The sequence below is a fragment of the Sparus aurata genome, chromosome 19 (assembly GCF_900880675.1).
Source record: "Sparus aurata chromosome 19, fSpaAur1.1, whole genome shotgun sequence".
Classification (NCBI taxonomy): Eukaryota; Metazoa; Chordata; class Actinopteri; order Spariformes; family Sparidae; genus Sparus; species Sparus aurata.
In genome coordinates this window covers 8,617,051-8,632,155 of record NC_044205.1, presented here as the reverse complement: position 1 = coordinate 8,632,155, position 15,105 = coordinate 8,617,051, and the positions used below count along the sequence as shown (strand labels likewise).

Genomic DNA, 15,105 nt, shown 5'->3' with positions numbered 1-15,105 from the left:
AAAGTAATTCTCAGTAGAAAATGAATCAATTAAAAAACAAAACCCAGAAAGATTTGAAAAAACTTGATTCTGAATGTTCTGTTTTTTTATTAAGTTGGAATAGATAAACAAAGATCTTCCTAATGCGCTCATAATCAATCACAACATTAGCTTGATTTTGGTTGATTAAAAAAAAAATACCATGATTATATATTCAGGGTAAAAGGCAGCTCTCCATTACTATCTACAGGTTAATGTGACCTCTGCTGCCCCCTGCTGGTCTTTATGAGCTGCACTGCAGACAGTCTGACCTCTGATTATAAGATTAGTTTTATCAGATCAAAGACAAGTGTCTCCTGGTATGTCCTCCTGTCTAGACATGCAATGCCGCTTTATTCGCATTCAGACATTTTGAAAATGACGGTCACCACACAGATAATTTTACATCGTTATGAGAGAAGCTTTCTGTTAATATATCTATGCGTAATGTGTTTGAAGAGCTCAAGAGGAGAGCTAGGCCTTGTCCCATCTAATTCAGATGTGAAATGTGCAGAACTATAAATGAATTTAGACAAACTGACTTGCTAAACTTGTACCACAAAGATCCATATACACGTGCATTTATTCATGCAACAGTTGGTCTGTCTGACATGGTCTTTACTGGGGGTTTTTTACACAATAAAATCTTTCAAATGAAACCCACTCCTCTCTCATTAAGAATTGCATCATCAAAAATATGAAAAAAGTTTGAAGAAGTCGAACTGCTGGATGTAAAATGTCTCCTACCGCACTGTAAAGTTTTTGGGTTTCTTTCCCATTCTCAATCTTCATTTCTTCACTGCTTTTATAGACTCAATAGACTTTCCAGAGAAGTCTGCGGGGGCTGAGGTCTGCCTAAACCCACGATGCAACCAGTCCACAGGGCAGACTCTCACTGATATATCTACCCACGATTCATTGCAATATGGATATGAGGTTTATAGGGGTTTTTTTTCCCCCAATTACTGACTGAAAAATGTGAACAACAATTATTTTATGAAAACTTGAGTTGAGGCTTAGAGCTCAGGAATAATATTCAACCACATCAAGATACAGAAATATGTAGAAGTAAAGGCTACATGAAAACAAATGCATTTTTTTTTTTATACTTTATTGCAAGGCTTCTTACTTTCACAAACATAATCAATCATTTCATTTTCTTTGCAATACTCTACCTTGCATTCCCCCCCCCCAGGTATATATTCACAAAGTAAATAACAAACCATAAAGTAAACAGACAAACATATATACGAGACAAACTGGTATTTCCCAAATGAGGATCTCAAGGAAAGGAAACACAAACAAATGCATTTTTATGACTGTAATCTTCAGGCCTGTCTTACAGTCTTGGCGGACTCTACGTGATGACAGTGAACATGTCACGGTACTGATCACCGGGAGTCCAGATGGTGGACATTTGGATTCAGTGTTTGTGCACTGGAGGCTTCAAGTTTCCACATCACATTTGCGTCTGCTGAATATTGGAGTGGATCGGATTCCAAACTACTTGCGCAGTCACAAATCATGCTCATACGCCCGCCTCTTAAATCAGACTGTCAATGAGAGCAGAGAAACTCGTTTCTTTTCTTATGATAACCATCAGAATGCAAATGTTCTGACTGGTTTTACAGAAGCTTTTTTTTTTTTAGCATTACAGTAGTTAACTGTAGTTATATGTAAACTTTTTGGGGTCTTTAAAGCGAACAAACTAGCTGATATAGAAGAGGAAGGTAAAGCAAGTCAGTGGAATATAATCACATCAGTGTCCCTTGTATTTATTGTAAGTCAAGCTCACACTTAATTCATGCAAGTGCATCACTTATATGCCAGACTATTGCATAAAGTACACATTTTCTCATTGCTGTTTGCTTAATTGAACAAGCAGTCCAACTCACAATGACAATTTTTTTTTGAAATGCTGCAGTAACTGTAGCTGTAATCATATACAATTTCATTTGACACCTAATAATATATCATGTGATGTTTGACCTAACTTTAAACTTTGATTTTTTTGTGTTTTATAAGATTTCAGGTGAACATCAGGAGTCTGACTATGTGAATCAATGTATGGTAGTTGTTAAGCTTCATCTCTCCAGTCTCGGTCCCTGGTCGTACCACTTTACACCAACAGAGAGCAGCACAATGATTTGTTTTTGTAGACTCAAGCTTCAAAGCAGAGTGCCTCGGGGGGCGCCATACATGAGTAGAGTTGTTGTAAGTGTATTGTGTGGAGAAGAACTGGGAGATCCAGTCTAAAGCGCTGATGTTTGTCTCTCACGCATTATTTCATGCAAGTAGACCATAAATCCATTCCAGGAAGACATTTCTAACTTTTAAGTGAAAACACAAACAAACAAAAAAAACAAGATAAAAAACTGTACTTGTGAGCAGACCGTGTTATAAATGTATTTCTTACATTTCACTTTGTCATCCATGTGTATGAAAAGCGGAGCAACGTTTTGTTTTTCCATCCTCGATCAGTTCTACGGTAATAAAACAAGTTTGCCGAGTTTGCGCTTAGAAAAGGATGCATGTGGACGTGGAGAATTCATAAAAAGAAAGTTGATGAACGGTTGATGGTTGCTGTTCAGATTTATGATGAATACTGGAAGTTCAGTGTAGAACATCTGCCCGGAATAGATCTACACCTTCACATGACAGGGCGTGACGTCCACAGGTGGAGCATTCAAGCACTTTGCTCCCACTTATTAAATTATATTTCACTTAATATACATCAGTACATGTTTATACTTTTTCAAATTATGTAACCATGTACTCTCCGTTTCGTCTCTATTTTTCACTGCATGAATAGATTTCTTTTTTTCTTTTTTTTTACCTTTTCATATTATTTTTTCTATGTTCTCTCTCTCCACTTTCCTCTTAGCACACCTTTCTTTCATTTACATGACTTTGTTTACTATGTGAACAGAAAAAACTTCAATTAAAGGAGAAATTCGCCGTGTTTTGCCTTTGTCAGAGGTTGTCAAATGAGGCGATGAGCCCCCCAGTGCGTGGTGTCCTGGCAGAGAAAAGTTGGGTTATCAGAGGTTTTTCCCTGCTTGCACAGCCTCGCCTACATGTACCAGGGTGCATTGCTTGCGCGCGAAGGTTGGGCCTTTTTTAGAAGGGGGCCGTGTAGAAAAAGGCCATCTGTATGCTCTGTGCTACCTCTTTAAAAATAACCATCAAAAGAACGGGGCCCAACATGTGGCTCGCTGACGTCACTGTACAGCTGCCGCGTATGAGGGATATTAATATGTCAGGTTTGTTGGCTGCGGTCCGTCTGTTGAGAAGAGATTTCCGATGGCGAAGTTACCCTTTAACATTAGTTTGACTCCTGTTTCCAAGGACCGGTCTCATGTTCAAGACAAAGCTTATTTGTTTTGCGTAGTTATCGATGGAGAATGCACCAAATTTGACCATTCGTATGCCAAAAGCAGCTCCTTCCTCCAGAACTGTTGAATTTACAAAATGTAAAAAGCTTTAGAATTTGCATAAAATTAACTGGACCTGTGTAATAAGGCAAAAGAGGATGCTGTATTATTAGCTCATACTTCTATATTGTCAGGCACTGATGATACAAGCGGCACACGGAGACAGAGCTTGATCAGTGATCCACTCCGGCAGATCAAACACAGATTATCTACAAAGTCATCTGTGTGTGTGTGTGTGTGGACACGAGAGAGGAGTGCTGCTGAATTCATTTGTCACATGAAACAAGCGGAACACAAAGGTGGATGCCATCAGTTTCCTGTCTCTCGGCGCTGGAGATAAAGTCTGCGCGGGTCCTTCTGACTGCAGAGCCTTTAAACAGGATCTGAGACATGAAGGCTGCTGGGAACAGTTTCCCTGCCAACTCCTGTACGCGTCTGCACGGCTATAATAGATCACGGAGGACGGATGGAGACGGTCTGCTCGTCTCTCACATCAAAGAGAGGAAGCTGAGAGGTGTCGGAGGAAGTCCTGTCTGTCTGTCTGTCTGTCCCGGTGTGTGTCCTCACGTGGCCTCCACACAGCCGGTTTCATGTCTTCTTTTTTTTTATCTTCAAACCGGGAACGTTTGAGTCATTCTGACCACTCAGACCTCCTTTGAAGGCCGGCTGCAGAGCTCTTCTTGTATCTGATGGTTCAGTTTAAACTCTACGTAGACTTGACCTCCACTTCCTCCTCCTCCCCCCCCTCCCCTCCCCTCCCACCATTTTTCAGCAGCAGCTTTTAGCCATCGTTGGCCCAGCAGTAAGTGTGGGGGGGGGACCTTTGTTATGCAAAGCCCCTACTGTCTGCACCAGGTCACACCTATGAGCGTCTCCTAATGTGTGAAAACAGACACAACCTACAAGGTGTAATCCTTCCTTAAAAGGCCACTTACATGAAACCCCCCCCCACACACACACCCTTTTCTAAAAGCAGACACAACTGTTTTGTTTTCTCACTGGGATGGGCGCAGGTACGCCCCATCAGCTCATGTCAGGGGTGTTGGAGGGACATTCTTCTTCTTCTGTAAGCAGACAGAAGGGTTTAAAGGGGCACTCCGTTTATTTCACACACACACAGTTCAGTTTACTTATCTCAGGGATTACCGCTCAGCCCGAGGAGGTCTGCTGTAGGACGCTCCCTGTCGCTCTGGAGGGAGCTTGATGAAGATGTCGTTTTCGACACAAAACCCACAACACAGAGATACGTGGAAACTTTCACGATTGTGTAACGACACGCACACGCTCTCCACCTTTTGAGTCCATCACACATCCAACTTCACATTGTGAACAAGGCTTGCACACTGTGTGTTCCAACATTTCAGCGACAGCCTCTGAGATGGTGATCTGTCCTCTCCGTTGTCCAAGCATTTTTTTTTTTGACATTCTCCGTGAAACTGGCAGAAAACGTTTTTGGTCGATGGTGAAATGGCACATCAGGGACATGCATTGCGCGGCCTTTTAGCAGTAATTCTTGTTGGTAAAAGCGAGACGTCCCTATATTTACAATCAGATACAAGGGAATGAAGTCGGTATCGCGGCTCAATGTTTTTGCACAGGGGACCGCGACGATGGGTAAAACTCACAGGAAACTATGATATTGCCATAAAAAAGAAAAAAAAAAAAACAATCAAACAAATTCGCAAAACATTTATTGATCAGTGCGATCAAAACAATGCACCTTCCTGGAGGGACTGGCATCCACCAGGCGGGGAGGGCCATCTCTGACCACCAGATGGTGATGTTCAACTATCCACTGAAAGTAAAGGCTGGTGTAGAGATGAGCACAGATGAAGGTTCCACTCTCAGCTTAGTAGAGTCTGATCATCTTTAACAGTTTGTGTCATGTGTTGTAAATTATCTGATCATTTAGCAGCCACAGTCACAGAGAGCCCCACTGGATGCCATGGAGCCACGTGGGGGTCCAGCCGGGCCGTCAGTCTACCTGTGGGTGAGAGGAGACAGATCCACCCAGTATCACAGAAACCGGTGAGGACTTTTAGGGAGGCCGTCGCTCACGATGATGACCAGTAATCCAGCGTCAAACCGGTACTTGTGTCGGACTCCCAGCCTTTCATGCGAGTCCCTCAGCATGAATGATGTCACGCCAGTCGTGGACTGGCGCCGCTGTGGAATTGCAGATAATTACGGTAATTGTAGTGAGCAGTTTTTTTTCTCTCTCTCTCTCTCTCTCTGTTCCCTGGAGCAGTATCCTCATCCTGTTGTCTGCTGGGCACGGTGAAGGCCTGTGCGTTTCATTCTTCTCTCACAGGTATGAGCTGTGAACACACACCGGCTCTTCTCCTCTAATGACACTATTATTATTCTCCTCCAACATGTTAAATAGATCAAAATAAAAAAAAAAAAATGAAACAAATGTATAAAAAGGCATATAAAATGCATATGTAGGTTCAGTATGTGCGCTTCAACGCATGCATTTTTGCTGATGGCACTGATACAGATCGCGCACCACTTTGTTGGAAAGCAATTGTGTGTGTGTGTGTGTGTGTGCGCGTGTCTCTCTGTGAGTGCGTGTGTGTCTGTGTCGTCTCGGTGGCGCCATGTGCCTTTTTGGATTGCTAATTTCTCCAGGCGGCTGTCCGCTCCTCCTCCTCCTCCTCCTCCCAGCGGCGGCGGCGGCAGCAGCAGCAGTCTGGTAGCCTGAAGGGAAGCGGTCGAGCGGCGGCGTCAACGTGGCTGCTCGCAGGATGACACTGCAGGTAGCTGCTCACCGGCCGGCCTGGCTTCACTCCGCGCAGACACACTCAGCTGCCAACGTGAAATGTAATGAATGGACACACACATTACACACATGAGAGCTGTAATCTTAATCTTCTTCTTCTTCTTCTTATTATTTATTTATTTATTTATTTATTTATTTGTTTTTATGTCAGTATGTCAGTAAAGTCCCTTGACTGAATTATCTGTCAGCACGATCTTCATTGTTAGGGATCTGTTTTAGTTGTGTGTTCGGTCGCGTTGTGTAATCCTGCTGGTTGTTTTTTTTTTTTTTGGTGGGTTTTTGTCACGTAGCCACGGATTTCGTCACTTTTCTGTGTACATGCACAAGTTAGACACTCAGCAAAGGGACATTTTGAAAGCTGATGTCACGTTAAAACAAATATATCTAAACTGTGCGTTGTGCACTGTTAAAATATGCACACATTTAATATCCCAATAATAAAACAGTGAGGTAATAGTGATGTCAGTGTCTGAACTATTACCACTATGTCAGTGCACTCAGGTGACACTATCAGTGGATCGGTGAGGTGAGGTTTGTATACACGTCGGCCTGATCTGAACCATCAAGTTGGAGAGTGACAGGCGGAATGAAACCGGAACACGGGTACAAAAAATTATTCGTTTTTCATATCAGGTAAAAAAATTAAAAAAATAATAATAATTCATGATTAAAAATACCCAGAGCAATGATGTTGAAAGGGGGGCATTCTTGCAAATACATCAAGTGAAAACACAGCTGAGAATGAAAGAGTGGGCAATATTTGTGTTTCCTGAAGGAAAAGGCCCATTAAGCACGGGTAGCCTGTCATTCTGGATAACTTTGTGTGGCGAAAGAGTTCTACTGTATCAACAGATCAAATCATGTCATCTTGTCATTTGTCATCTGTGTTAAACGGAACTAATGCAACTGTACTGGCTGAACACACAGAGACGTGCACTTCTGCGCTCATGACCAACATAACAGGAGGCTAAACTTTCCATCTGTATATTTTATTTTATTTTATTCTACAAAACATGGGCTGCCTTGTTTTTAAACCCAACTAATCACTTCACCGCATGTTCTTGGTCATACTCTTATATTGATTTTTCTTAAATTATTATTTGTTTTATTTCATAATGTTTACAGATGCATTTCTGTTACCTAAATTGCCTCTGCGGTTGACATGGAGTTTGGCTGCACAAATAAACTTGCCTCGTCTTATTTTGAAAAGCTGCACCAGTGCGTAGCGGTACGTCCTCTGAACTGCCGTTCTCTCGCTCGCTCTGCGGTCTGACCAATCAGAGCCGAGGGGGCGGAGCTCCGGCAGACCACAGCTATTTCTTGTGTTAAACCTTGTCCGTCCGGAGTGTGCGTGCAGTCCTCGGTCCAGCGGAACCGTCCGTCCTTTTTTTTGTTGCAAACATTTCTCCGTCCAGGACTTACAAAAGTGATGCTTTACCGTGACCGGCTGCTTACAGAGGCAGAGGAGGACCGGCGGTGACAACTTTATATCCATTTTCACTGTCTTTCTCCCCCTTTTTCGCTCTCCTTTTTTCCCCCTACTTCGGCTTGAAGGAGAAGAAGAAGAAGAAGAAGAAGAAGAAGAAGAAGAGGAAGACGTTGTTTCGCATCCTCAGTAATGTCGGACCGCGTTTAAAAACACATTTGCGGACTTTTCCCGTCTCCATGCGGGAGAGGAAACAATTCGGAGTGAGTTTTGTACCGCTGTGGATCAAGTAAGGATTGTCGGAGCCGTCGTCTCAGCGCAGGAATGCCTCATTTTTCGCCGTAGCTCCATGTAAGTCTTTTTGTCGTCCAGCTCTTCGCCCAGCGGACTGTGCCGCCGCTGCTACTGGATATACGAGGACCCCCTTTTCTTTTTCTTTTTTTCTCCTTTTTTGCACAGCAATCTGGTGTAAATGGATCGCCAGTCCAGTATCATTTCCATTTGGCTACAAATGGAACTCTGCGCCATGGCTGTTCTTCTGACTAAAGGTACGGGCTTCGGTCTCCTGGCTGGGCATGTTTGTGAAGTTCTTCAGAAACAGGATGAACAGTGTTCGGCAGCGGCGAAACACGACCGAACTTAACAGCTCACCCAGGGCTCCCAGACAGAGACAGTGATCGTCTAAATACTACTTTCAGCAGCACATTAATGTGGCATTTAACAGAAAACCAGCAACCCGACGAGTGTAGAGAGAACCGCACTTCTTTCCATGACAAACTTATTAAATCGAGTGATTCAGTGTTTTTGATTTAATCCAATTTACCCTCGGCATACTTCTTTTATTCTTAAAATCAAATCCTGAAATAACCTCAGTGGAAACACACTTAAAACGATCCCGACCGCAATTGATGGCTTTCTTTTTGAAGTCTTTCCCTGTAGTTCTCTCCCCCCACATTTAAAACTCCTAGCTTCAGCATCCAAACTCTCAATACAAATCCTGTCTCATTTTGGCTGGCACGTTTAAGTTAAAAAAAAAAAAAAAAAATCAAACAACAACAACAACATCATCATCTCATGTTGAACCTAGTTTTGAAGCTGCCGTTCACAGAGGAGCGAGCAGCCGCAGTGCTCGGCCTGTTCCTCTCCCTCTCTCTCCCCCTCAAGCCACAAAGGGGCCTCTCCTTTCTAATGAAATATTCTCCAAATGACCTGCCAGGGCCCTGCTGCTCCAATCATTCACAGGGAAAACACTGATCTGATGAACGTGCTCCTGCACTGCCAGTTGGTGCATTCACACAGTGGCCGGGGCACTGACAGGACAGAGTTTGGTTCTCAAAGTGTCAGGCTCTCTCTCGTTTCTGTTTGCTCAGTTTATGATTTCAGCAGACGGAAAACACAAGGCAAAAGTTTCGGTTCACTTTTTAACCACCTTGTTTATGGAGCTATTCGCACACATTCCCCCCCCCCCCCATGCTGAATATCCTATATTATTTGGCTAAAAATATACACATCTTTAACTGTAACATGTATTGTCCAAGGGCAGGTCCCTGGCCCCAGATTTATGTCTTAAAATAAGAAGAAGCCACGGTTGAGGTAATGAGTGGGCCCGTGTAAAAGCAAGGCGGCCGTAATGATAAGGTTCCTGGGAGCTCTTTTAGATGGAACCTCATCGCCCCCTCCTCCTCCCCGTCCCGCTGCCGCCGCCGCTGCTCCTCCTGACCAGAAGTTGAGGCTTTGCGTGCAAACTGGGGGAAAGGAGACTCCTGCGCGGCTGCCCCGGCCCCCCCCCCCTCTCTATACGAGTTTCCTATTGGGTTGAAAAAAAAAATGGCTTTGGCAAACAAACCACTAATTATAAGCTACAGGGTTCCTGTTTTATATTACACACAAAAAGGACCGCTTTGCATGGGAGGCTCTTAAATGAAGGCATATTTGCTGAATTGATGCAAAAAAAGTGACTACTCCCTTGTGGTCTTTATAGTAACCTGGCTATTTATTGCGGGGCATAGGTGAGCAAACACTTTCAAACTAACAACACAGCAGACCACAGACTGCGTTTTGAAAGGATCAGGTCTTCGTAGTAGGAGCTGTTTTGTCATTGGATATCCATTCATACAAACTGAGTAAAAAGTAGGGAGAAAAACAAACAAGACAACGCAAAAAAAAAACCCTGCTACTTTCTGGAAGATGAATTGTGTTTGGTGACCCACTGAATCTTAACATAGAGCCGTGAGGGACCTGACATACTGCTAATATAAGTTCACTCAAACTGTCAGCCAAAGTGAACGTATAAAGTTTTGAATTGAAGCTATAAGTACATGTAAGTTTGGCAAACGTTTCCCTGACCTTTTCCTCTTTTGCATTTCCAGGTGAAATACGGTGTTATTGTGACGCGCCGCACTGCGTAGCCACGGGATACATGTGCAAATCAGAACTGAACGCCTGCTTCACCAAGGTTCTGGACCCGCTCAATGCAAACTCTCCGCTCACCCACGGGTGTTTAGACCCCATCACGAACGCGGCAGACGTCTGCAGCGGCAGCAGCACCTCCAGGGGCGCAGATGCCCTCGGCGGGGCCTCGGTGTCGACGTTGGAGTGCTGCCACGAAGACATGTGCAACTACAGAGGCCTACACGACATGGCGCACACCAGGGACTCGACAGGTAAAGAAATAATCTCCCAGAGCTCAAGCACTGGCTGTTTGTTTTTACATAAACTGAAACATAACATTCTCTTTAGCGGGTTTTAAAATGATTGGACTCTGTGGGGGGATTTTACGATTCCTCCTCAGTAAATATTCAATATTTTCCTCTTTCCTGTTCCGGCTCCAGAGGCAATATGTTGAGCTGTAGGGTTCTTCAAACACTTTGCTTTATGGACGTGCAGGCCACCCTTACCCCCACCTACTTGTTTCTCTACTTCTCAGCTCTACAGGACTTCATTTGACTTTTTAATGGGCTCTAGCTCTGTGCCTGGGAAGGCAGGGAGCAGCCAGTTTACCTTAAGCACTTGGAAGGAGATCAGATATATTCCCTTTTTATTATGTGTGCACCATGTAATTTTCCCACTGAGTAGGAATGTGCCTTGTAGAATGAATATTCCCTGACAAGTCTGCATGTTGGGCCGCAGTATTAGCTCATAGAGTTATGAAAAGGTGCTTAGAGAGATGGAGGGGAAGGGGAGCCGTCCTCAGGGGATTCTCTGTGGCCCTGACCAGGGCAGACCATAGTTTATTCGCTCAAATTAATATCTGGCTCTCAGTCAGGACAAGGTGACTCATTTGTTTTTGCCCCTGCTGCCCTCTCCCACTTCCTCGCTCTTGTTGGTTTGTCTCATTTTCTTGGTGGTTAAAGCCATGACTGTGAAAGCTTCTCATTAAGCTACAGACAGCTATACATCCATTCAAAGATGGCCGTGGAGCATGCAGTTAAACTTGTGGTTAATTCTGTGTGCAGATCTCAGCCGTTACCAGCCGGACGGCAACAACAGGAACCTTGTGACCCGGGTTCAGGAGCTGGCGTCAGCCAAGGAGGTTTGGTTCCGCGCCGCGGTGATTGCCGTCCCCATCGCCGGCGGCCTCATCCTGGTGCTGCTCATCATGCTGGCGTTGCGAATGCTGCGCAGCGAGAACAAGCGGCTGCAGGACCAGCGGCAACAGATGCTGTCCCGGCTCCACTACAGCTTCCACGGCCACCACACCAAGAAGGGCCACGTGGCCAAGCTCGACCTGGAGTGCATGGTGCCCGTGACGGGCCACGAGAACTGTTGCCTGACCTGCGACAAGATGAGGCAGGCGGACCTGGGCAACGACAAGATCCTGTCTCTGGTGCACTGGGGAATGTACAGCGGCCACGGCAAGCTGGAGTTTGTATGATTCCTGCTGGACTGTCACCTCCCCACAAACAGCCAGGACTGCGGCTTATGCTTTTCCACTTTAGAAGACATTCCCATCTTTTTCGTCCATTGGACTTTTGGGTTTGTTTTTTTGTTTTTTTTTTAAAAAACCAGTGACAAAAAAAATACGAGACTGATCTGATGCCGTGTGGTTTTTGCTAGAGGAGCACTTTACTTGAAAATGAAAGGCAAAGCAACGAGGGGCTGTATTTAAACTTGAGCGGGCAGGACTGACGCGGAGTGAGAGCTCTGTCACTGCTCCTGAGGATCCTGGACTTTTACACTACGTGCTGAAGGATTCCAAATCTGTCTTATTTGCACATTTGTAAAAAGCAAACAAAAGAGTTGTCGTTGCTTAAAACAAGAATTTTACACTGACACCAGGGTACAAAAAAAAAAAAAACTTGTCGAGGAGTAAAAGAAAAATTCAGTGTTTGACTGTAGGTGTGCACACTCCTCTGTGTACGTTTCATGATTCAAGCTTATTGTAAAGATTTAAAATATATATATATTTTTTTTGTCTGATAAAACTGACTGGTGTGTGTCTCGTCCTGGGTGAATGGCCAACATCTCTCTCTGTGATCGGACTATAAGCTTGATTGTGAGTGTGAAAGATAAACTTCCATTAAAATGTCTTTTTATTTAAATAATCATTCGTTCTTGTGTTTTTGCCTTTTTTAAAAAATGGTGACGTGTGTGCGTGCATGTGTTTGTGTGTGCGTGTGTGTGTGTGTGTGTGTGAGAGACAGTAGCATCCTGCCTTTGCAGTGTGATTTGTCAAAGTCAGGTCTTGGCGTGCTCGGCGCAGTGAGGCCTGGCGTTATACTGGACCTGTCACATCTGTCCGCCGTTCTTGAACCCTCTCCAGAGGTCAGCTTTTTTCAGCTTCAAAAAACTGTTCTGCTCTCTCCTTAACAGTTGGGTTTATCTGGGAACTTTAAAAAACAAAAATGGCTGATTTTATTTTTGATAATACTGTGATCGTATCAGATTTGAACAATGTCTGCTGATTAGACTGCAAAAACGAGCCTTTCTTACACAAATACGAGGAAAGAGCAAAGCTTCCAATAAAATCAGCCTTTCATTCTCTGGAGGCATTTCTTCATCAGAAGTCATATGACATACAGTAGAAACGGTGTGTTTTAGTGTTTCTCCATGCATCTCCAGCTCATTTCGTCACAACAGGCACAGCAGTCCGGCCCCAAAGCAAAGATTCATTGACGTAACGACACCACCTTCTTTTTTTAGTTTCCTTGGATTTATCCTGGAAGTGGGAGTGCTATATTTATTTATTTATTTATTTTTTTTACACCCACTCTTACGCCTGTAAGCACTCCTCTATTCTGCCTTTGTGTGTCCTTAATAACACTGTTCCTCCTGTTCACCCCAAGTCACTGGTTTGGAATTGATTTCCTGTTGCACTAATCCAAAATAGTGACAAAGTTTTTACTCATTAAATGGTATGTATTTGTTATTCTCAATCCCATGAAAAAAACAACCCCAACAATGCATCCTTCCTACTAAGTCTGTGTTGCCAAAGCGTGATATATCTCCTTCCTGTGTGCCATAGAGCTCGATACTTGTCCAAAAACTATTAAAAACGCATCAGTGAACCGCATTTTTGGCCAACAAATCACAATGAGCACACACGCACATCCAATGCAGTGCATTTCAACTCACTCCCACAATTCCTGCTGTCACAAGTACTAAAGGAATGAATCTGTATTCATCCACTGCTGATAATAGGCCCTGTGAAATGCACTATGTATTCCACTTTAAGCAGCGTTTGAGAACACTTTACGGTGCCCAGCTATTTCAAAAATGAAACCTTAAATCTGTGACTTCGTTTTATTTAGGATAGAAGTGGAAAAAAAGGGAAGTCAGACTGACCTTTTTTCTTGTTAAAGGAGAACAGCCCTTTAACAAGAAATTATAAAGTGGAATTTAGCCATGCAGATAGTTTTTGATTGTATTTGTCCAGTTTTATGAAAACATTAGTGTCCTACGTAATCTGGATAATAATCAGAACACATTGAACAAGCTTTTTCTTGGGCAATATGTAGTTCTAATCAAACTGGTTGACTTCTGTCCAGTGAATTATCCGGGTAACTAGGTACATATAAGAAACTGTTTTTATTTGAGTGACTTGACCCTTTAAACGAAGCATTGGAAAAACACAGGGACCTCTGTGTTTTTTGCAGAACAATGCTGTTCTTATGCCTCACTGCCATGGGTCATGCAGCAGCAGCAGCGATTAGTGGGACAGACTGTGTCAACCATTATGGAGGACTTGCTTTCTGGCTGATTCGTCTCAAAATGTGTACACAAACAGCAACGAGGCAACCAGTGAAAAAACCTCGATCCTGACGGTTTGTTTGGAGACCGGGGTTGGATTTCTGTCGTGCTTGTTCGTCACATTTTTCTAAACCCCGGCCGAGTATTTACATTTCTACGAGTCCTAAATGTCACAGTCCTCGTGTGTCATGTGCCGCGCGCGTCGCACGAAGCAAGGTGGGGATGCTCGGGTTGAAAAGTTCACACTCTGCTTCTCCCCGGCTCACCATGGTAACCACAACTAAGAAATCCTGTATGTAGTTTAAAGCTTGAGGTCCGCATCGCCGAAGAGTGTCTGTCTGTGTGCTGAGGGCTGACCCTTGTTTCTTTCCATTAGGAGGACAGGAAAACACTATTAGTAACTTACCACTTAGCAGCAGCTTGCATTAGCGAGGCTCAGCCCGCGCTCGGGGCCTCCCCCAGGACTATTACCCTTGTAATAACAACAATGTCCTCCGCCTGGCCTATCTAATGTGACTGCTGTTTGCTTTAGCCTGATTCCACTTTGCCGGCTCACCCGTGGGTGTCAGGTGGCCACGGGAAGTTGAGGGAAGCGCAGAAAAAGTTGCGTTTTCTACATTTGCAGGAGTAGATGTTATGCGTCAGCGAGGGGACGCAAAGGAGACGCACGCGCTTTTTCTTTGTCTTGTCTTTGGCAAGGCCTCGCGTCTCACCGGCATCCAACAGTCACAGCTCGGCAGCAACAAAAGCCGGAGCCGGCGGTGACGGCACGGTCATTAGCATCGGCCATTTTGCGCGGCGCTAGGCGGACAAGCTGCTCGTATTCACATGCAAATTTAATGAGGTGTCTGACTGGCCTCGATCAAAAGGGGCCCCAATTTGTTTTGAAGCGACTTCAAGCTGCCCCCCGCGACAGTTGGGTGGATTTTTTTTATTATTTATGTCTTGTTTTCTGTTTTTTCCTTCATCCACCTTTTCAACTTCACCACCAGCTCCTGCTCCACCGCCTCCGGGCTGCAGGAGCCGGTGTGCCCGGCCTTCGTGCAGAGGACGTTCTCGGAGCAGGGTTAACGACGCGCAGCGATTAAAACCCGCAAGGTACCACCCCTTTGTTACTCCCCCGCCGCCACTCAGAATAATGTAGTAACAGTCCAGAGGGCCTCGTGCCCACTGTGGCGGCAGCAGCATGTGGAACAATATATGAAGTGTAAACACACATGGAATCTGTTAACACCTGAGCACAGTAATGGAAGCCC

General features: G+C 44.4%; 1 protein-coding gene across 1 annotated transcript; it reads left to right on the top strand.

The window, feature by feature from the left end:
- The first annotated feature begins 7,545 nt into the window (after window positions 1-7,545).
- Window positions 7,546-12,207, top strand: bambia (BMP and activin membrane-bound inhibitor (Xenopus laevis) homolog a). The gene is made up of 3 exons (XM_030399075.1): window positions 7,546-8,208; window positions 10,030-10,323; window positions 11,116-12,207. Exons 1-3 carry the CDS (start codon window positions 8,133-8,135, stop codon window positions 11,532-11,534), a joined length of 789 nt encoding a protein of 262 aa, XP_030254935.1. The 5' UTR covers window positions 7,546-8,132; the 3' UTR covers window positions 11,535-12,207.
- The last annotated feature ends 2,898 nt before the right edge of the window (window positions 12,208-15,105 follow it).